General features: G+C 54.5%; 1 protein-coding gene across 1 annotated transcript; it reads left to right on the top strand.

Annotated features, from left to right (window-relative positions):
- The first annotated feature begins 11,407 nt into the window (after positions 1–11,407).
- On the top strand, positions 11,408–13,895 carry NKX3-2 (NK3 homeobox 2). The gene is made up of 2 exons (XM_074903761.1): positions 11,408–11,825; positions 12,251–13,895. The coding sequence occupies exons 1-2, from the start codon at positions 11,408–11,410 to the stop codon at positions 12,724–12,726; spliced, it is 894 nt and encodes a 297-aa protein (XP_074759862.1). The 3' UTR covers positions 12,727–13,895.
- The last annotated feature ends 6,273 nt before the right edge of the window (positions 13,896–20,168 follow it).

The following is a 20,168-nucleotide window of genomic DNA, read 5'->3' as shown; positions in this document are numbered from 1 at the left end:
TCTGAAAAAAGCAGTAGGATCAGGGTGTAAGTGCTAAGTACTTAACATACATTTGGATAATATTTGCTACTATGATTATATACCACAATGGCAATAATCCAAAATGGAATAATCCATCATAAGTGAATACAAAGACAATCAAATGCTACCACAGTACTGGATGTGGGGATGTGTTGTACTGAGGCACTCTATTAGACAGAGAAGGAAAATTCTTCCATTCCTTCATAGCTGCCTACCTTTTACGAAAATAACAAAATGTTTTTTTTTTAATTTCACTCTTCTAAGTTCACCTAATTCTTCTCTTGGGACTAGTCCATTTGATTTCTTGAGATAATCACATTGTTCAAAGACACCAGTGAATGCAGGGCATCCTTCCCAGATCTCATTCCTTCACTTCTCCCTCTTTTCACACCTTTCTGGAATTTTCTCAGCTTTTATTGCCTCTTCTGGAAAAAAAAAAAAAAAAAAAAAAAAAAAAAAAAAAGGTGACTGTCAGCTTTTAAAAAAGGGAAAGAAGCCCAATTACTTTTGTTTTCACTCAAGGGCATCAGACTTGAAACAGTCCATCTGCATCAGCTTTTCAACTCTCACTGACCAAGGGAAAGAGATGGTGTGGAGCCAAAGTGCAACATATCCATTGGACCAATATTTTCTCTGTGCTTGCCCCGCAGCTAGAATATCGTCTCTTGGTCTAGCTGGGATCTGGCAAGGGTGAATACACTAAAATATAATGAGAAAACTTTCAGCATATTCCAATAATCTGTTAGCGGCCAGAATCATTACAAGTGAGAGGTGAAAATCCTGGTGCTGCTGAACTCCTTGGAAGTGTTGCCATTTTGCCAGTAAGGGAGCCAGCCTTTTCCCAGCAGGGCTGAGGTCTCACTCGGCCGGTTTTGAGACTTTCCCAGCCTTTTCCTCCTGCAAAATCCACACCTAGAAAGCAGGGAAGTAACTTGCCTGGTTGCCAAGCAAGGCCAGACTCTGTGCATGCTGCAGAAAGGGAAGCTCATTCCCCCGTACGTGCATCAGCCCCTTTGTTTCTGTGCAAGTCACTCAGGAGGTTTTGGGGGGCAAATCGTGCAAATCTTCTCTAGAAAAGCAATTGCTGAGATGCAGGTTGATCGGAAAAAAACTGTTTTCCACTCACAGATAGTCCTAAAACTTGCCACTAGATGGCAACTGGTGCCTGCCCGGTAGCCCAGCGCGCACCGTGCAGTCGCACCCGCTCCCGGCCCCGCTCCGGCCGCTGGCGGGACCCTGAGCCTGGAGCCCTTCAGACCGGACCCATAAGGGCACGACAGAGGAGCAAGGAGGAGCTGACATGCGATGGTCCTGGGGCCACTGCTGCCTGGACATGCTGGCCTGCCTGTCCACCGGCCCCTCCTAAAGCCGCTGCAGGGCCCAGGTCAGCACAGGCAGGATGCCACCAGCTTCGGCAGGAATACCTGTTACCTACTCTGTCTTCATGAATATGCTAGATGGCATACCATGCATAGGCTTAAACTCATCTAGTGTTATGTTTACAGATACAACATAACAGGGTCTGTGTTTACAGGCACATCAAGCCTCTTGATGAGCAATGCATTTAACATCTTTTCTCAAGTGTAACAAGTTAGATTCGGAGGTTTAATAGAAGCCATCCAATCCAGCTACAGGTACGTTGCCCAGAACTTCCCATTTTCCAGCCCTCTGTTCTTAGCACTGTGCTGACCTAATTCCCTCCATCCTCATTTCTCATCTCACCTGTCTTTCTCTGCTCAACATCCATTTGTTCCGATTCCATGCACTCCCGTTCCCTCACAGGGTCCCTCCCAGGTCTTGGTTCTCCCTCCCTTTCATCTGCCCTCCCCCTTTTCTTCTTTCCCTCACCAGTTTGTTGCATACTCTTGGATCAGGCAGATCTGACCCCTGCTTCTGCTCTTGTCCTCCTTTTATTTCTTAAAATGTCCTTCCTTCAGCTCCACTTTTCCCTCCTCTCAATCTTCTTGCCTTGACCAAGAACTTTTGTGGATGGCAAAAGTACATGGACGTACTGACATCCAAACAGGTTAGACAGGGGCTAAGGGGCCTTTATATTTTCTCTTACCAGCCGATGAGAGTGAAGATGATATGGCGTGAAAACATTAATTAGAGCAATTATAATTCCCTTATCATTAGCCACCTTTATTCCTCCTTTTTTGTAGTTAATTCTGATGTGACTGGAATCACCTTTCAGGCTCACAGGACCCACAAGCAAGAACTTGGACCGAATCAACATCCAACACCAGCTGAGCCAGCAGGTGGGAAAATAACACCCATTCTTGAAGGAAATCATCAAATATTCCCTGCACCTTGGAGAAGACGCACAAGTGATATCAATATGTCAGCTGGGGCCCAGATGCTAGGACACATGATAAGGGATGCATATCGAAGCTTGCTACATCAAGTAACATCACAATACTTTCATAAACCAGTTTTACCATGAGGCACAGCATCAACACTTTTTGAAAAGGAGTTTATTAAATGTAAGAGTATGGCACTGAGATGTTCATGAGAAGTACCACTACCACACATCATGTCCTATGGCTACGGCTATTGAAATGAAGCAATGCACAGATTCCTGTCGTGACACTGATTTGTGGATGACAGGCTAGTTTTCAGCTCCACAGCTGGTAGTCTTGTCTTCTCCTCACTGAAAGGATCTCACTATCTCATTATCCACGTGTTCTGACACTTAATATGCTCTCCGTAAAAGCAGCTGCTGCATAACACCAAAGCAGTTATATGACCTGTCTAGGCCCGCTTCTGAAGTCACCATGTGTTAGAAGTAGCTCTAGTAGCTGTAATAGTGCCCCTGGCCAAATGCAGGCCAAGAAGCAAGGCATTTGGGGTTGGAAGGTGGAAGCTCTTCCATGCCAGGTACAGCCATAGCCCCACAGACTTCAGGGATGACAGCTCTTCTCTCCAAGGGTACTGCCACTCTTCCAGAGTCTGCCAATAGTTCTCAGGGCTTCAAAGTCAACACACTTTACAGCTGCAGGAATTTCTTGCAGTTATCTCTTGAGCAGTCACTAAAATAGCTAAATTAAACCCTGTGAATGAAATACTTTTCTGTGTTAAGGTCCTTTGCCTTTGGACAATTTTTGTCTCCTCAATGATAAAACTATGAGCAAAGTCAGAGATACAAATATCAACCGGAGCACAGCTGATCAATGTGTATATATACCATTCCTGTTTGGGATGGCCAGTCGACCAGACAATCATAGTGACAGTACATGGAGGTTAGACTACAAGGGGTTTTTTGCATATTTTGCAGAAGACTATGCTGCAGGCATATTTTTGGAGCTATGAAGCGTAACACTTTGCTTTGTTAAGAGTTGTATTTCCTGATGAGGGAGCATATCTAATGCAAAATAACACATTCCCCCACACAGCCCTTCTCAAAAGGAGTCCCTTTGACACAGAGGTGTTGCACAAAGTGTGCACTGTGTGAAAGAAATATAGCCACATCAGAAGTCCTCTAGAGATATGGAAGGACAGTTGATAGCAGCATTTTTGGCTGAAGACTGGGTTTTAACACTTCCTACAGGCAGCAGTCTACAGTGGTCCTATATGGGGTTGGAACACTGAGAGTATCTAGAGAAAAGTGTGGGTGTTTTAATCAGCTCTCATAAAATACAGACAATACTATAAAGCACCAGGCCACACCACACACTACCTTCTTTCCCAAGCAGGGAGAACAGAAAGCTCTCATTCCTCCTGCCAACAATAACCTCATCCATAGTGCAGGAAATCACAACTTGCCATCTTGAAAGTATTACCAAATGTCCTTCCAGCCAGGACTCCTCTGCCTTCCTCATTTCACTTGCAGGCACATTTCTGCACCTTTTTGTTGTGAAAAAAACTCCTTGTGAAATAAAAGGACTTTCTTGGGTTTCCGAGGGATTCATAACTAATATTTTGTCTACCCACATGTTTGGTCCCTTTTGCATTTTAAGAGTTTTCCACTAAGTCCAAGAGTCCTCTAGTACCGGAGATTTCTTTGACATTCTCATTTACTCTCGTTCATGTAACAGGTAGGGTGCAAACTACTTTTGTCGTTATTATACATTTTTATTCTTGTCATCCATCACCTGTCTTAATATTTTTTTCTTCTGTTAGGTAAATCTCAAAATGTGTCTAGCTAATAAATTATAGAAATAGCTTCTTCTATGACAGCAACACCCTGAGAACCACTCAGGCTGTGCTCCCTTCAATACAATAAAAATGCTCAGAAGGAGACAACGTATAACTCGGAATCTCTACATTTAGACAAAGACAACACTAATGAAGACAGGAATGCTGAGAGAATAGAATTGAGTGTCATAAGGATGAGACAGGGTGCATATTTGCAGTCATCCATAACTGACATGCTCAGAGACTCTGTTCTCTAAGAGACACACATAAAATATGAACAATATCTGTATTGCCTGCAGGCTGCTTGTGTCATATTTGCTAATTTTCAGGCAGGAAATTAAATTTGCATGTGAACTGAACAAAACAGAGTCACTAATTTATTTGTGAAGTTTATGTAAGTATTTGTATTCTCACTGAGCAAGCCAAAAGAATTAGTGATTTAATGTAAAAGCTGTGTTCATATGAAATGTACAGTCACTGTACATACAAATTCATTGCCAGTGGAAACAACTCACACAGTGAACCTGCTAATTGCCCTAACTTCATAAACCAGTTGCTGGATCCAAGGTCTCCATGCTCAAACAACTTGTCTTGGCTGCTCCACCACGGGTTGTCGGTCATGGATCACGGCAAGGCCAACACCCTGGCCGTGTAAGGCAGCTGCAGGCCTGGAGTCCCCTGTCACACAGCATGTAGAGCTGGGGGCCTTGTTTTCCACCAGAGGTGACAAAAACCTCTCAGAGAGGCTGGGCTCCCTTCAGGGAATGGAGCTAGCATGGAATGAGATGCTTGGTCTAAACCCTCTGGCTTCCTTCTCTGCTCAGCAGAGGGACGGGCGCTCCCAAGGGCCAGACCGAACACCCTGGTGAATTCACACCTCTGGTTTCTCTTCAGACATACGAAGTCAATCACATAGGCCTGAATCCAGAGCAGGATGGATGTACCATGATTCTCATCTCTGCAACACATCATGTTTGAGGCACCTAAGCCCAGTACTGGCGCTCCTGAGTCAGATCTGCCCCAAGCAGGCACCCCAGCAGCCGGCACTGCGCACAACAGACCACCCAAGACATGCACAGAAATGCCATAGCCTACCTCCACAGTTTAAGCTCCCTATTCAGCGTGAGGAAGATGTGAAACAAATAAGTCCTTGATCTCACATTCTGAAATTTTTGAGTAATTGGTGATCTGTGTAAATTTATAACAGCTAAGTCCCAAACGCTCCCAGATATTACCTCTGATGGATGTCTACTCCTGACATGAATAATAAAGAGATATAAAAATTAATATAAAATGACTGTTGGCTTGTTATCAATAAAGGGGTGACTCTTTCTTAGACAAAGATATGAAATCACTTTACAAATGTAAGCAGTTCCAGTATCCTGAGAGGCCAGCAGGCCTACTTGATTTACCCAAGCGTCAGAAGCATTAAAAATATTTAAATGTTACCCCAATGTAGCCATTGATTTAATGTCCATCATACATGAAAAGTGAGCTCAACTATTTCAAACAAAAAGTAAGAAAGGTTATTACTTATTTATAGATTGAGGAGCAATGGTAAAGGAAATCTGGACTTCATATGATGTTGTACCAAATAAACATCAAATGATTAATCTGTGCTGTGAGTGTTCTTAAAAGCCTAGAGACTTGCACACAGTCAATGCATCTCATGTAATATGGTGAATATTCATTAAAATGTTTTAGTAAATAATAAGGAGAAATCCAGAACATGTAGATAGACCAGATACTGTATAGATGACTCACACATATATGACTTTGGCATAAGTCATTCAATCTGTTTCTACTTCAATTTTTCTATCAGAGAGTGCAAATAAATAGACTACCCCCTCCTTTTAAAATTGCTTGAAACAGATAAAAAGCTAAATACAGGAGTTAAATATCACAATATTTATTTCACAGAAAAATTCAAAAGCTTTAATTAATGACTATGAGATGCAACTGGCCATTTGGATATGCTGGTCTGCTTTTTATTAGTAAATAAAGTTAATCTTGGCCAGGCTGTATTTCTATCCTATGGATAAATAAATCAGAAGAGGAGGAATATACAGCCATTTACCGGGGTAGTAGGAAACGCAGCACAAAAATAAGGAAGAGTCAAAGAGAAGATTTCTTTCAAAAGACGGTCTCGCCTAAGCGCAGCTGTGGGACAGGGCTCGCAGCGTGCACACAGCTCACGGCCTCCTGGCACCAGCGGCAGAAATGACCGTGCAGCTTTACTTGTTCTCGGGAGCGTGATGATTAGATAGTCCGTATGGCTTTTCCTTTTCAGGGTCTTGCAAGGAGGAGCAATTCAGGAGGAAAACTGCCCTGCAGTGAAATGAAATGTTGGTAGTTTTGTTTTCATGCTTGGTAATCTGCATGCTGAGCCTTCGTTCTTTATTGTAAAGATGAAGCAACAAGAGGGAGATTTGGTTTGGTTTTCCCAGAAACAGAATCTCTAAGCAATAAAACTGGGCCAAATTGTGTCACCATATATATGCAACCAGCAAGATTCAAGCATTCCTTTCAGTTTGATTCTAAACTTCTATAGGAGTGCTTGTGTTTGAGCCTCCCAGCCTTAAAAGGACACAGGCTTTTCCCCATGTAAGGAATATGAGCAGAGTAGGGGTTTGCAAACCAGCTATTAAAACCAACTGAGCTAATTTCCTAAGAGGTTGTCAGCAAGTTAGTAGGACTGAAGTTTTCATTGTCAGCATAATATTTGCAAATTCTCCAAGTTTAATATTCAGTTGGATTCTAAAAATCATTCAGACTTTTCTCTTAATTGCAGGCGGTATATCCTGCTCTCACTGAAGTCCAGAAGCATCTTACAGTTGACATCTCAGCAACTACACAGGATCCTGACATCAACTCCAAAAGGCAATGTGAAGGCTGACTGTTGCAGCAGTTACTTACGTGAGGTCCCTCATGAAACGCGTGGAGAAATCCTGCCAGGAACTGGTTCTAGAGATGCACGACTATCACCTACTGTGTAGCTATGGTCACATTTGCTTAGAAATAAATTATTATTCAAGAAATAGAGTCAAAACCTGTTCAAAAGCAGAGATTTCCTTGCAAATACCATCAAGTTGTCCGGGACATGTTTATTTTGCTGCACAGGCAGAGAGGAGCACAGAAAAGGTAAAAACCGTGAACCATATCTTCCCCATCACCAACAGTCACAGGGGTTTATAATTCCTCATAGGAGGAAGCACTGTTTGTACTATTGTCATCTTTCACCTAAGCCACTGGCAGACCCAGCAGGAGACTCTGAAAGGATGTGCATCACTGTGCATATCAGGAGGCAAACCAGTAGTAAGTCTGGGAAGACAGCTTCTGTCCAGGAAAAAAAAATATTACCTCTAATTAGGTATGGCAAAGGTATTACCTACCACCATGCAGGCTTTGGGAAGTGCTGCCAAGGGGGCTACAAGTGTGGGGTAGCCCTGGGCCATGAAAATCTTTGGCATGCCTCAGAGATGAGAAGGGCTTGGAGGGCAGAGTCAGGACAGAAGAGGGACTGAGCTAACCTGGCTCTGCCCGAGAGCTGGCACGTGGAGGCTACATCACTAATTGATTTTCCACAGTGGGCAAATCCTACCCTGAAGGAAAGGTTATAACATTTCCTTTTCCCAGTGCAAGCTACTCCCACCCAGGGGACCATCTGGGTCTTTTTATACAACATTATATATTGTATAAAAAGTGTATGTTCCTTGCAAAGGCTTTTTTAAGGTTCTGCAGCCACCTTCGTGTATGCGTGCGCTGCCTTTCACACGGTTATCTGATGCTTTCATAAGGCGCCCATGAGCAGGACACATGCTCCCCTGCTTCATCGCCCCGCGCACCCCACGCAGTGCTTCTGTGAGCGAGTTTCAGCACACCTGGAAAGAAAAACCTCTCCGGTGACTCGCAAGAAGCCACCTCACGCTGCGGGGGGGGCAGGCTCCGCTCCCGCTTGCCCGGCCCGCACCGTGGTTCGTCACTGGATACCGGGGCCGGGCACCGGGGCTGTGCCTTTGCACCGCTGTCCCCACATGGGGTGGCCTTGCCGCAGCCCCCCGGCAGCCCGGGGCCGGGCAGTGCGGCGGGGACGCCTCTAGGTGGGGCAGCCCGGCCGCCGGCACGGCTCCGCCGCGGGCGAAGGGGGCGGGCGAGGGCGGCGAGCCGGGCTCCTCCGGGGATGTCGGATGGAGACCCGGGGGGCGCGGGGGGAGGCAGTTATGGGGCACGGCGGGGTGTGGGGTTTTCCCCACTGCAATGTAATATGCATCTGTACAACGGCGGATCCGACACAAAATACGGGTTTTGGCGGCTTCTAAACCGCGGGGGACGGGGAGGGGGTGCGGAGGGGTGCCGGTGGAAATCGTGCCCCCGCCGGCATCCCCGTTTCAGACGCTGCCCTGCCCGCTCGGCTGCCCACCCCGCTGCCCGTTCCCGGGTCGTCGTGTCCCGTGTGTGTGTGTGTGTGTCCCCCGTCCCCGAGCCCGAGCCTTTTCCCGAGCCCAGTTTCTCCCACACACGCTCGGAGGGGGCCCTGTGCCCGCCGCACGCCGTGCCCGGCGAGCCCCTGCCCTCCGGTGCTGGCCCAGCTGAGGGCGGCCGGGAGCCGGCTGCGAGCCCTCCGCCGGGGCGGTCACTGCGGAGCAACGCCGGGCCGCCGCTCTCCCCGCCACCGCCCCCCCCCGCCGCCCTTCCTCCCGCTCCCCGACTCCCCCGGCGGGGCCGGAGGGCGGGCGCGGCGGGACCACCCAGCTGGCCCCCAGCCGCCGCAGCCCCGGGACCGCCGGCCCTGCCCGGCCTCCCTCCGCCGCTCCCCTGCGCCTCATCCCCGCTGCTGCTCGCTCTCCTCCCGGCCTCCCCCCCCAGGCATTTCCTCCCCCAAACAGTAGTTTTCTGCTCGCAGAGATCGCCCCGGGAGGCGGGAGAGAGAAGAGGGAAAAAAAAAAAAAAAAAAAAAAAAGGCAAAAAGGCGATGGCAGACAGGGAGTTGGGTGAATTATCAAGGAATTACAGACATTGTAAAGTAATCGCAGGTATTTTCAAGAGCTTGGACGCGAAACCTTGTAAATCAGGGATTTCGCGAGCTGGAGACTGCCTGTGCCGGAGCTTGGAAGAGCTGCACCGGGAGCGCCTCTCCCTCCGCCCGCCGCTGCCCCGGCCCGACCGCAGCCGCCCGCTCTGCCCCCTGCTCGGCGCTCTGCCGCACCTGAGCAGAGCCCGGAAAAAAAGAAGCGCACGCCGGGAAGCTGCCCCGGCCAGTCCTGCCCGGAGCTCCCTGTCTCCGCTGTGCCCAGAGCCCCTCTCCGACCGCCAAACCAAACGACGGCTCCCGCCACCCGCGCCTCCAGCCTTTCCCCTTAGAAGCGCGGAGCCCTTCCTCTCTCCCCAGGTCTCCGTCCACACATCTCCTCTTACACCCCCAAGTTAATCTCTCGGCTGTTTAGCACCCCTTAAAATGCCCGCATAGGGCACCCTTCCTTCACCTCCCCACATCTCCTCTTAAGTGGATTTCTCACAGCTTCCCCAGATGCCTCTTTTTTTCCTCCAGCACTCAAAAACAAAACAAAAAAAAATCCCCTCTGGATCTTTCCTGAGTGTGTCGCGGCACCGAAGTCTTGGGTGGCAGAAGCGATGGCTTTCCCGGGAAGTACCTCAGTGGGAAAAAAGGGATAATGAGTGAGTCCAAGCAAGGTTATTAGGACGAGCTGAATTTATTCAGAAGGACAAATTGTTTTGTTCAGAAGCCTGTTCTCGCTCAGTCACGCAAAGGTTCTCTCCGGCTCCGTGCTGCGTATCAAAGAGGGATTATTTATTTTATTATTTTATTTTCCGGGTAAGAATGATGATTGAAAACGTTTATTTCGCGCCAGAGTCGTTGATAATCAATTATCGTGGCTTCGTGGTCTACTGCGAACAGGCGCTCATCTCTGCGGGATCAAGTAAGGCAGCGTTGGAGGTGGGTGCACGCCCGGGCAGAAGCAGGTTAACACCCTGGGAATTCGGTTCACGAAGCAAAAGCCGAGTTTGAGGGTATCATTTTGATACGCTCCAGCTCGTTGCGTTGACGCACCAAAACCCCACGGTCGTGAAGCACTGGCGTTTCATTTCTCGTGTACCTGCTCGATAGCCTCTCCGGGATTTCTCTGTTTGCTCTGAGAATGCCAATAACGTCTGAAATAAAGAAAAGCGTGATGCTTGGGGGCACATTGTTGGTTTTGAAGCGAGTCGCGTTTGTACAACTCAACGTGCGTGCAATAGCTTCGAAAAGCTTCTTGTTTAGGGCCATTTTCTTCCAGGGAAGGAACCGTCTCGAGGAAAGCCGTCTTTAACCTGTGAGGAATCGCCCTCCTGAAAGGCTCTGTGAAAGCCCCACGGACCCAAGTCCGTCCCTAACGTAAAACCGACCACGCTTTTAAGCAAACGACCTGGTGAGAAGCCCGTTTGCGAAGACCCGCGGCGGCTCTTCCGCGGCATCGCGCTCCCGACGGAGCCCGAGAAACAAGCCACTGCCCCAGGCTCTCCCCCGAGCAGCACCCACCGAATGCTGCCGCGTTGTCCCCGTTCCCCCGCGACGTTTCCCGCCGCGCGCGGACCCTTCCCCGCCGCCGCGCTGCAGCGCTCACCGCCCGGCTGGGCCGAGGCGCGGCGAGAGGGGAAGCACCCCGGAGCTGTTACCGCCCTCTCTCCGGGGGCAGGCCGCCGCTCCCCGCCAAGCACAGGGACCCTCTCTCCGAGGGCGGCCTCCGCCACGGGCGGCACGGGCGGGGGCGCGGACGGGCGCGGGGTGGCGGCGGGAGCCCCGCGGGCCGCAAGGGGTTAAGGCGCGGCGCGCCCCGCCGCGCGCCCCGCGGAGCCGCGTCGCCCCGCGGCGGGGAGCCAATGGGCGGGCGGGCGGCGCGGGGGCCGCCCAATGGGAAGGCGCGGGGCCGGCGCTGTCGGGCGGCGGTGAGGGATGGCAGCGCCGCCGGGAGAAAAAGGAGAGGGCGGGCGCGGGGCGGGACAGAGCGGGGCGGAGGCAGCGCCCGCGCCGCCAGGGACCCGCGGCGGCGCCCGGCGGAGCGCGGCGCGGCGGCCCCGGCCCTATGGGCGGGCGGGCCGGCGGCGGCGCAGAGAGGCTGCCCCCGCTGGCGCCCGCCCTCCCGGCGGCAGAGAAGGGCCCGGCACCGGCGCGGCCGCGGCCGGCGATGCGGTCGCCCAGCTGAAGGCGCGGCGCGGTCCGCTGCTCGCCCGCGGGGCCGCCCGCCGCCGGGCCATGGCCGTCCGCGGCGGCAACGCCCTGACGCCTTTCTCCATCCAGGCCATCCTCAACAAGAAGGAGGAGCGCGCCCGCCACGCGGCGGGGCGGCCGCCACCTCCGGGGGCGGCCGGCGGCTGGCGGCTGTGCGGCGCCGCCGCCGCCGAGGGCCCGCCGCTCCCCTCGCCCGCCGCCGCCTCCTCCCGCGCCCCGGCCCCGGCCCCGCGGACCACGGCGGGCTGGGACTCGGACTCTGCGCTCAGCGAGGACCCCGAGGGCGAGCGGCGCTCCGAGGAGGAGGGCGCCGGTGGCAGCGCCCGCCCCGCCGAGGCCGCGGGCGGGGGGCGGCCGGCGGCGGAGGAGGCGCAGCCCCCGGAGGCGGCGGAGCGGGACGCCGCCGGCCTCAGTGACAGCGAGATGTCGGCCGCCGTGTCAGGTAGGGGCGGCCCCGGCGGCGGCCTCCCCGCACCCGCGCGGGAAGGGCGGGAGGGTCCCGGCGGGGGGGGGGAGGCGGGGGGGGAGGATGTACTGAGAACGGGAGATGATCGGGGCTTTCCGCCGGCCCCGCGGGGCCATGCGACGGGCCTGGGCTGTGCCAGAAGAAGTCCCCGAAAAGCGTCCCGCGGAGCGAGGGAGGGCGGATCGCGGAGAGTCCTTTGCCGCTCTGAGCCCGCAGCTCGAGGGAGCGCCCGGCGCTTGGAGGAGAGCGAGACACGCCGGCCGCCGGCGGCGGCAGTCCCGGCGGCAGGCCGGGCACCCCTACGCGGGTGCGGACCCTCCGAGGAGCGGGGCGCGGGGATGTGCGTGTCCCGGTCGGTGCCTGCCTGCCCTGACCGCCGTGTTCTCTCGCCCCGTCCGCAGATCGCAGCCCGCCGGAGGAGGAGGACGCAGCGGGCAAGTGCGGGAATCTGCTGCCGGGGGAGGAGGAGGCGGCAGCGCCGAAGCCGCGGAAGAAGCGCTCCCGCGCAGCCTTTTCCCACGCGCAGGTCTTCGAGCTGGAGCGGCGCTTCAACCACCAGCGGTACCTGTCGGGGCCCGAGCGGGCCGACCTGGCCGCCTCGCTGAAGCTCACCGAGACGCAGGTGAAGATCTGGTTCCAGAACCGGCGCTACAAGACCAAGCGGCGGCAGATGGCCGCCGACCTCCTGGCCGCCGCCCCCGCCGCCAAGAAGGTGGCCGTCAAGGTGCTGGTGCGCGACGACCAGAGACAGTACCACCCCGGGGAGGTGCTGCGGCCGCCCTCGCTGCTCTCCCTCCAGCCCTCCTACTACTACCCCTACTACTGCCTGCCCGGGTGGGCTCTGTCCACCTGCGCCGCAGCCGCTGGCACCCAGTGAGGGGCACACATACATACCCCCCTCCAGACCCCCACCACACACGCTGGCAGCCAGGAAACCCATATCCCCTCTGCCATCCATCCATCCATCCATCCATCTTCTCAAATCCAGAGCCCCAGCTGCAGCTCTCAGTGCCTCGGACAGTATTTATTATTATTTTATTGTTATTTTTATTATTAATATTATTTGGATGGTTCCTCACCCTCTCCTCTTCCAACGTAGGACTTCTTGGCCACCCCCACCCAGACCCTCACCCCACCCCCACCCCGCCAGCCGAGGACTTTCGTGATTCCGCACGACTAGTTCATGGTATCCATGTTGTCAGTGTATTTGGTGTAGACTTTTTGTTTGTTTTATTTCGCTTCGGATTGGTAGAGACTCGATCTTGTGTGGGAGAGAGAAAGAGAGAGAAAAAAAGGACAGGAAAAAAAAAACACAACCCGCAAAACCAAATGCAGCTCAAAACAGGAGATCAAGGACTCTCTCGGTGGATTGTAAGGAAGATTATTTTTGACGTCTGTTTTGAGTCCTTGGTCTTCCAACTCGTTGCAAACTGAGTGTGCCTTGTATGGTGCTGAATGTAAGGAAGCCTCTTTCAGATCCCCCCTGCTCTTGTTGTCCATGTTATTCCTGTACTCCTTGATCCCTGGCAAAGGATAAGTATGTCACAAAAGGGTGAGACTTATATCGAAACTCCAGTTTTCTTTTATTTTTTTCCTGAGATCTTTCCGTGTTCGGGGAGGGAGGAGTTACAGATTTTTCGCACTTTCCAGTTGTATTAAAGTTGTTATTATTTTTATATTCAATGTGAATATTTCTAGTCAGGCTTTTTAAGAAATCGATGTAACGGGAAATTTTAATACCATCAGTGCCTTTTACAGTTCTTCTGCAGACCTCTCCTTCAGGGGTGGGGATTTCAGATCTGCGCAGCAGTGTAATTACAGTCTCTTTCTTTCAAGGTAACTCATTGCTTTTTTTTTCCTTTTTTTTTTTTTTTTTTTCTTCCTTTCTCTTTTAATGGCACTGTGCACTCAACTAGATTATTTACTTCAAATGAATTGTGAATGTTTGTAAGCTACCCGCTGTACTTTTTTTTTTTTTTTTAATTTATAAACTTTAGTTTAACACTTAGCTCTGCCGCTTGTGTCGTTTCTGAAAGCGGACACGGATTTCCCCAGCGACTTTTTCCCCTCAGCAGACTTCAGGCTGCAGTCCAGACCACGTCCCTCATTTCCCCTCTCGCGCAGAGGCTGGCACTGGTGGGAGCTGGTGGCTCCGTGGCGGGGACCGTGGGGCCCGGCGGGGATCTCGCCCTCGGGCCCCGGGGCCGCTCTGCCCGTGTGCGCCGTGCGGTGCCGCTGCCGGTGCCGGTTCCCGCCGTGGGAAGCGGAGGCGCTCGGGCCGGTGAAGTTGTTTGATAACGCGTGTCCAGGGCGGAGCCGCCCCGCTCCCGCCGCAGAGCCGGGATGGCAGGGCTAGCGCGGAGGCGGTGAGGCCGCGGCGCGGCCGGAGGAGCCGCGGGGACGCATCCAGTCGGTTTTCCCGAGCGAGGGCTGTCTCGCCGTGCGGGCCGGGCCGGGCCGCTTTAAAACCTCGGCAGCTCCGGGGAAAGTGCGTAGGTCGGCGGGTTATTTTCTTTCTGCTGGGCCCTGGCGGGGAGGCCGGGGCCCGGGGCCGCGGGCGGGCGGAGGGTCCGGCTGGGGCTGCCAGAGGGGGGCTGCGCAATCCCCGGCGAAACGGCCGCGGCCGTTTGTATCCCGACACAACCGCGATAGCCGCTTGGGGCAGCCTCCCGCCTTGGACTGAATCCCCCTCCGAGCCTCCGCGGCGAGCCCGGGCTCCTCGGCACGGCGCTGGCAGCGCGTCCCCGCCGCCGTCCTCCGGCCGTCCCCGCCGCGGCCGGCGCTGCCAGACGGGGCGGACAGCGGGCGCTGGGGTGGGCAGCAACACCGGGGGGGCCGGGCCGGGCGCTGGCGCTCTGAGGGAGCGGAGCCGGCGGTGGCTGCGGTAGTTTCTCCAAGCCGATGCAGCCCTGCCCAGGCCTCTCTCAGAGGCGGCCGCGTTGCCTGGGCGCCGCCGATTCTTCATCGCAGCCGACTTCTTGCTTCCTTGCTTCCTTCCTTCCTTCCCCCCCGCGCCGGGTCGCACCCTCTTCCTTCGGCTTCCGAGCAGGGAGCGGCTCGGTGCAAGCCCCTGCTGCCCATCGCCCCCCGGCCGCGGTCCTTGCGAGCCGCCCCGAGAGGCGGCCGGGCTGTTTACTCGCCGCCCTCTCGCCCCGGCCCTCCCCGGTTGTTATTTCGTCCCCCCCAAGCCCCCCGGCTGCCCTCGGCGGTGGGGAGGGGGGTGTCAGCGGCTTCCCGGAGGCTGCCCCGGCCCCAGCGCGGGCTCGGGGGCAGCTCTCTGCTCCTAAAGCCGTCAGTCGTCGTGGCATCGGGGGGATGTTTTGGGTTTGGTTTTGTTCCTCAAGGCGGGTCGGCAATCCTGCCGGCGAAAGGAGCGCTCCAGCTGGAGCGGTCCTGTGCCATGTAGAACAGACCTTGACGGATGCGGCAGCACTGACATTTATTAGGTCCGATCCTGAAACCCTTTTCCTTTCTTCTTCTTTTTTTTTTTTTTTTTTTCATTTTAAAATTATTTCCTTCCGCCTTTCCCACCGCTTTTCCTCCTGGGAAAATGAAAGTTTTGGATGCAGGAGCAGGGTCTCCGTGCACTTGGGAAGGTGCAGAGGAGCCCCTGCTGCCCCGCAGACAGCTCCGTTTGCTCCTTTTCTTGCCCCTGGCGTTGTTTCTCTCCCTGCAGAACCCTGTCCCGGTGTGAAGCTTGCAACCCTGGCGACAAGAACACCAGAGTCGCTGACTCCGATGGCTTCGATGGGACAATTTACACCAGCAGAGTGTTTGGCTCCGGTGGGGATGAGGAGGCACGGCGGTGGGGTGCTTTTGGCGAAGGTGGTTATGGTTTCTATCCGGCTTCCCGTTCGAGAGAGAGGATTACATCGAAGCCCTTTTTTTCCCGTAGGACACCGTGGTTTACTATTTTGTTTCGTGCTTGCTGACGGCTGTAGCGCTGTAGGAAGCCGCCTGATATGAAAAGTCGTCGTCGGTCATTAGAGCTTCCCCGGGGTTCCCCCGACTGTAACGCTGGGTGACATACGCAGAATAAAGGGTCAAACTAATTTTTTTTTTTGAGTCCGGTAAAATTAAGATGCATTTTACTTGAGATAGAAATTTCTGAAAAGGATGATCCAAGTGAAGTCACTCGGAATTTGAGGATTGTGTTTATGTATCGAATATTTTTGCATAGAGTGTCTTCGTTTGGCGTCGACAAAATCCGATATTTGAGAAACGTCAGTATTTAGCATCGGGAAAATTTAATCGATAATTTAACAGGAATTTAACCGGAATTTGGAGACGTTTCTATTCCTGTTTTTATCGATAATTTTAATTATTTATATATTTTTTTTTTAATACAAAGCAAACGCTCTGAGTCGTCTTGTCTTAATGACAAAATCCCTAGTAACCCGCACGTAACTGTAGCAAGGCCAGAGGAATTTGTCTGGATTTTCGGAGTTAAATTATTAGCAAAACTCGGGCTCTAATACGATCTCTCCACCCCCTCCCCTCAAACACACATTCAGCTCATCAGCACATCCATGGCTGCAACATGAAAATAATCTCTCTAACGATATGTCCCAACTTCGGCCTCTCTCCCAAACCCCGAATCCGTACAGGAGCCGTGGGAATCATTTCCCATCCTGCCATGGACAAGCTTGTAATAGAAATAGAAAGAGGGAGAGAGAGAAACTACCGCAGCTACGAGAAATCCGATTGTTGAATTGTAATGTAAACTGTGTATATCCTCTCATGGGTCTCCATAGGCGCTTGCGTTTGTGTATTAAACACTCGCACAGGCGCAGAGACCCACTCTGAACCGGAGGCTGCCTATATTTAGGTACCTCCCGCCCGCTCGCAGGGTAATAGAACAGGAAACCACGTCGATTCCCCCCCCCCCCCCCCCCCCCCAACTTGTCAGGTAGGAATCCGCGGCACTTCCCCGGGAGGAGAACAGCGGGCGATGCCGGAGCCCCGGCAGTCCCCCGGCAGCGCAGCACCTGCCCGGCCTGCCAGGGGCTCCCGGGAGCAGGGACCAAAGGTGGCCCGGAGGTTAAGGGCCTCTCCCCGGCAGGCCTGGGGCTTGGGCAGGCACTTTTCCGCTCCGCTTGCTCTGTCAGGGGAAAGGCGACGCGCCCCGAGGGCGGCCCCGGCCCAGAGGCAGCGGGAGCCCTCCCCGGGCTCTGCAGCACCCAAGCGCCGAAGCGAGCGGCCCCGCTCGGAGGGCCCCGGGGCCCGAGGCAGGGCTGCTCCTGCCCGCAGAGGGCCGGCGCCGCTGGGAGCCTGCCGGGGCCGGGCCGAGCCCCGCGCCAGGGCGGCCCGGAGGCGGTGGCGGCGGGGGCTCCGGCGAGCCGCCTCGGGTTTTTCCCGAGGGGACGGGGGAAATAAAGGGCAGGTCTTTTTGCCCCGGCCGCATCCTCGGGGAGGCTACCGCGCCTAGCCTCTCCCAAAGCCTCCCAAAAGCGAGCTCTTCCCTCGCGTGGTTCGCTGCTGCGGGGAACGGCGCGATGAACCGGGGGTGCGAGGGGAATCAGGGAGCCAAAGAAACCCCAGCCAAGGCGCGCGGCCGTCAGCCGCCCCCGGGGGCGAGCAGAAAAGCCGGTGGGCGCGGAGGCTCTGCCCGGAGCCCCCCGTCCCCGGCGGGGCTGCCGCCTGCGGGCCCCCCCGCTCCGCTCTGCCCCGGGGGCCGCGCTCCCCCCCGCACCGCGGCAGCTCCCCACGGCTGCTCGGCTGGGCGGTGCCTTGCGGAGGGGCCACAGGAGCGGGCGGACTCTAACCCGCATGTGGGACTTGTCCTTTCTTCAAAATACGGTTTGTATCTGTATTTTTTTATTATATTTTTAAGGGAGGGAGAGAACTTCAGCAACGCGTACGCAAAGCCCCGCTCTCCCCGGGGGAAAGGAGCGGAGCGGGAGGGCTAAGGCCGGCACCAGCCCGGGGAGGGCCAGGGGCCGGGGCTGCCCTCCTCCCCCAGCCGCCGCAGCCACGGCCCTGCCCAGCTCCCCGCCGGGTCCCACGGCCCGAGGGGAAAGCCCTGGCCAGCGGGTGAGGGTCTTGGCTCCGCCGCCCGGAGCCCTTGGGGTGGCTGAAGGACCCACCTCTCTCCCCGGCCGTTTCCCAGCGCCGTCCCAGAGCTGGGAGAGGCGTTGGCCACAAGGCTGGTCCCGAGTGATGCTGGGATGAGTGCAATTGTCGGGACACTCTTGAAAAACCAGCGGGTAGTCGTTGTTGCAGAGCCACAGGTTAAGCCGTTTTGCGGCTCTCAGGTGCGCCCGTGGCCTTTTGCCTAAAATCTGACTCGGTAGTGCGGGGGCCGGCGCTTGGGTTCCCGAAAGACACTGCTGGCATTCGGCAACAGACCCTCCGCTCAGACAGAAACGCGTCTGAGCCAGGGAAGCCTCTCTCCTCTGCCGCGGCGGTGGCCCGGCTCTGGGAGCGGCAGGCAAGGGCGGCCGCCCCGCTGCTGGCCACGGGCGGAAGGCGACCTGCAGGGACTACCTGCTGTCGCCGAAGGGGTGCAAGTGGCCACCGGCACTGGTGACCGATATCCTTCCCACCAGAGTAGGGACGCAGCTATTAATAAAAATATATATCTAGGTTATAGTGCTCGTAGGTATTTCAAACAACTTTATTTTCTTTCTTAAAAAAAAAAAAAAAAAAAAAAAAAGAAAAAAGAAGAAAGCATGGGAGCTAAAAAGACTACACGCAGCTTTTTCGTGCACGGTCGATTGATAACGAAAACAGTGCTTCCGCACCGAGCGAGAATGGCCAGAAAACCGTAAAACGGGTGGAGAGGCAAAGAAGGGTCTGAGTTTGAGCTCCCCGGGGCTGGACGGCAGCAACCTGCGAGCGGGGCGCCGGCGGGCCGGGGCAGAGGGGCGGCGGGGGGGGCTGGCGGCCGGGCCGGGCCGGAGCCGGCTGCTCGGGGGGCCGCGGGTTACTGTTTGTTTCCTAAATCGCTCTGTGGGGAAAGCAAACCCCGCGAGCGGTGATGGCTCTGAAAGGCACTGTCTGCCGTGCCCGCTGCATCGGAGCCCGACCTCGACTTTCGGCTCGGGCGGTTTGAGGACCCTGCTCGGCATCGCTGATCTGCTCCCCGTTAAAGCCGCCCGACGGCGAGGACCCCCCCCCCCCCCCCCGCTTTTCTCCCGGGTAGGGGTAAACCATTCTGCCCCTGGATCTGCGCAGCATTGCGCTTAAACCGGCCGGGGAAACGCTTTGTGTCGCAAAGGACTCGAGTGATAATTAGGGATGAAATGAGCGTGGAGAGGACTAATATTATTTTTGGCTTGTGCGGGAATAATACAGATTTGCAAACTGTACGAATAAAGCCGGGTAGGCTGGGAGGGAGGGAAGGAGGGAGGCAGTTCTGCTGGCTGCCGGCAGCCCTTGGGCTGGGTGCTGGGGTTTGTGCCGGGCTCTTCTGCTCGGGACAAGGAAAACGACGGACGGGTCGTGTCCAGGATCTACCTTTTGGCACTCGCGTGGAATAACGGGGGGCGGCCGCGGAGTGTCCGGGGGCGATACGGACGGCGGGAGGGCGGGTGGCGGGCGCGCAGCCCCGAAGGCACCACCGAGAAGCAGCGGGCCGTTTTCCTCCGTGGGGGATGTCGTGAGCGGATTTCCCGAGGTGGCGTGGTCGCCGCTCTGTTCTGCGCCGTGGCACAATAACTCTAAATGAACACAGCAAACGAAGAAATTTTATCTGGCTAATTTAAAACAAACAAACAAACCAACCCCCACGATTCACGCCTGCCTTTATTCAGTTAAGAATAAAAAATAATTGCAAACGGAGAACTGCTATGGACATATTACATTTTTACTGCGACCACAACAAGAAAAGAATATATGCGCTCATTCACCGGTTATAAACACCAGTCTGCAGGGGTGCGGACTGTCATCCTATCAAGTGACTCTGAAGGTTCCTTTAATTTGTCTGAAATTTTACTAATTTATCGGATTAAAGAAAAAAAAACACCATCTGGAAGAAACGGACGATTTTCTTCGCTTTTAGGGAAAAAGATTTGCGTGTTGCTTTAAAAAGTGCGGTCTGCGCCGTGGCTTCGCGGACCCTGGGAAGTTGTGCTTAAGATGTCCGTGTCAGCCTATGGCCCGGGGGGGATCACAATGGCATAATTTTTACCAAAAATACCTCCAAAAGATAGTTAAATATCCCCTTCGTTTTTGCGGACAAATATTCGTTGCAGAAGGATCACAAACGAAGGGAGAGGGTGCAGAAAAAGAAAAAAATATCCATCGCAAGCCCTCGCCGAAAGGGGCAAACTTTAAAAGGAAAAAACGACATTTTATCTCAGAAAAAATATATGCAGC

Source organism: Athene noctua, chromosome 4, assembly GCF_965140245.1.
Source record: "Athene noctua chromosome 4, bAthNoc1.hap1.1, whole genome shotgun sequence".
NCBI lineage: Eukaryota > Metazoa > Chordata > Aves > Strigiformes > Strigidae > Athene > Athene noctua.
This window is presented reverse-complemented; position numbering and strand designations above follow the sequence as displayed.

Coding starts and splice junctions, on each gene's coding strand:
- NKX3-2 (XM_074903761.1), top strand. CDS start 11,408: ATGGCCGTCCGCGGCGGCAACGCCCTGACGCCTTTCTCCATCCAGGCC. Junction 11,826..12,250: donor GATGTCGGCCGCCGTGTCAG/GTAGGGGCGGCC, acceptor CCCCGTCCGCAG/ATCGCAGCCCGCCGGAGGAG.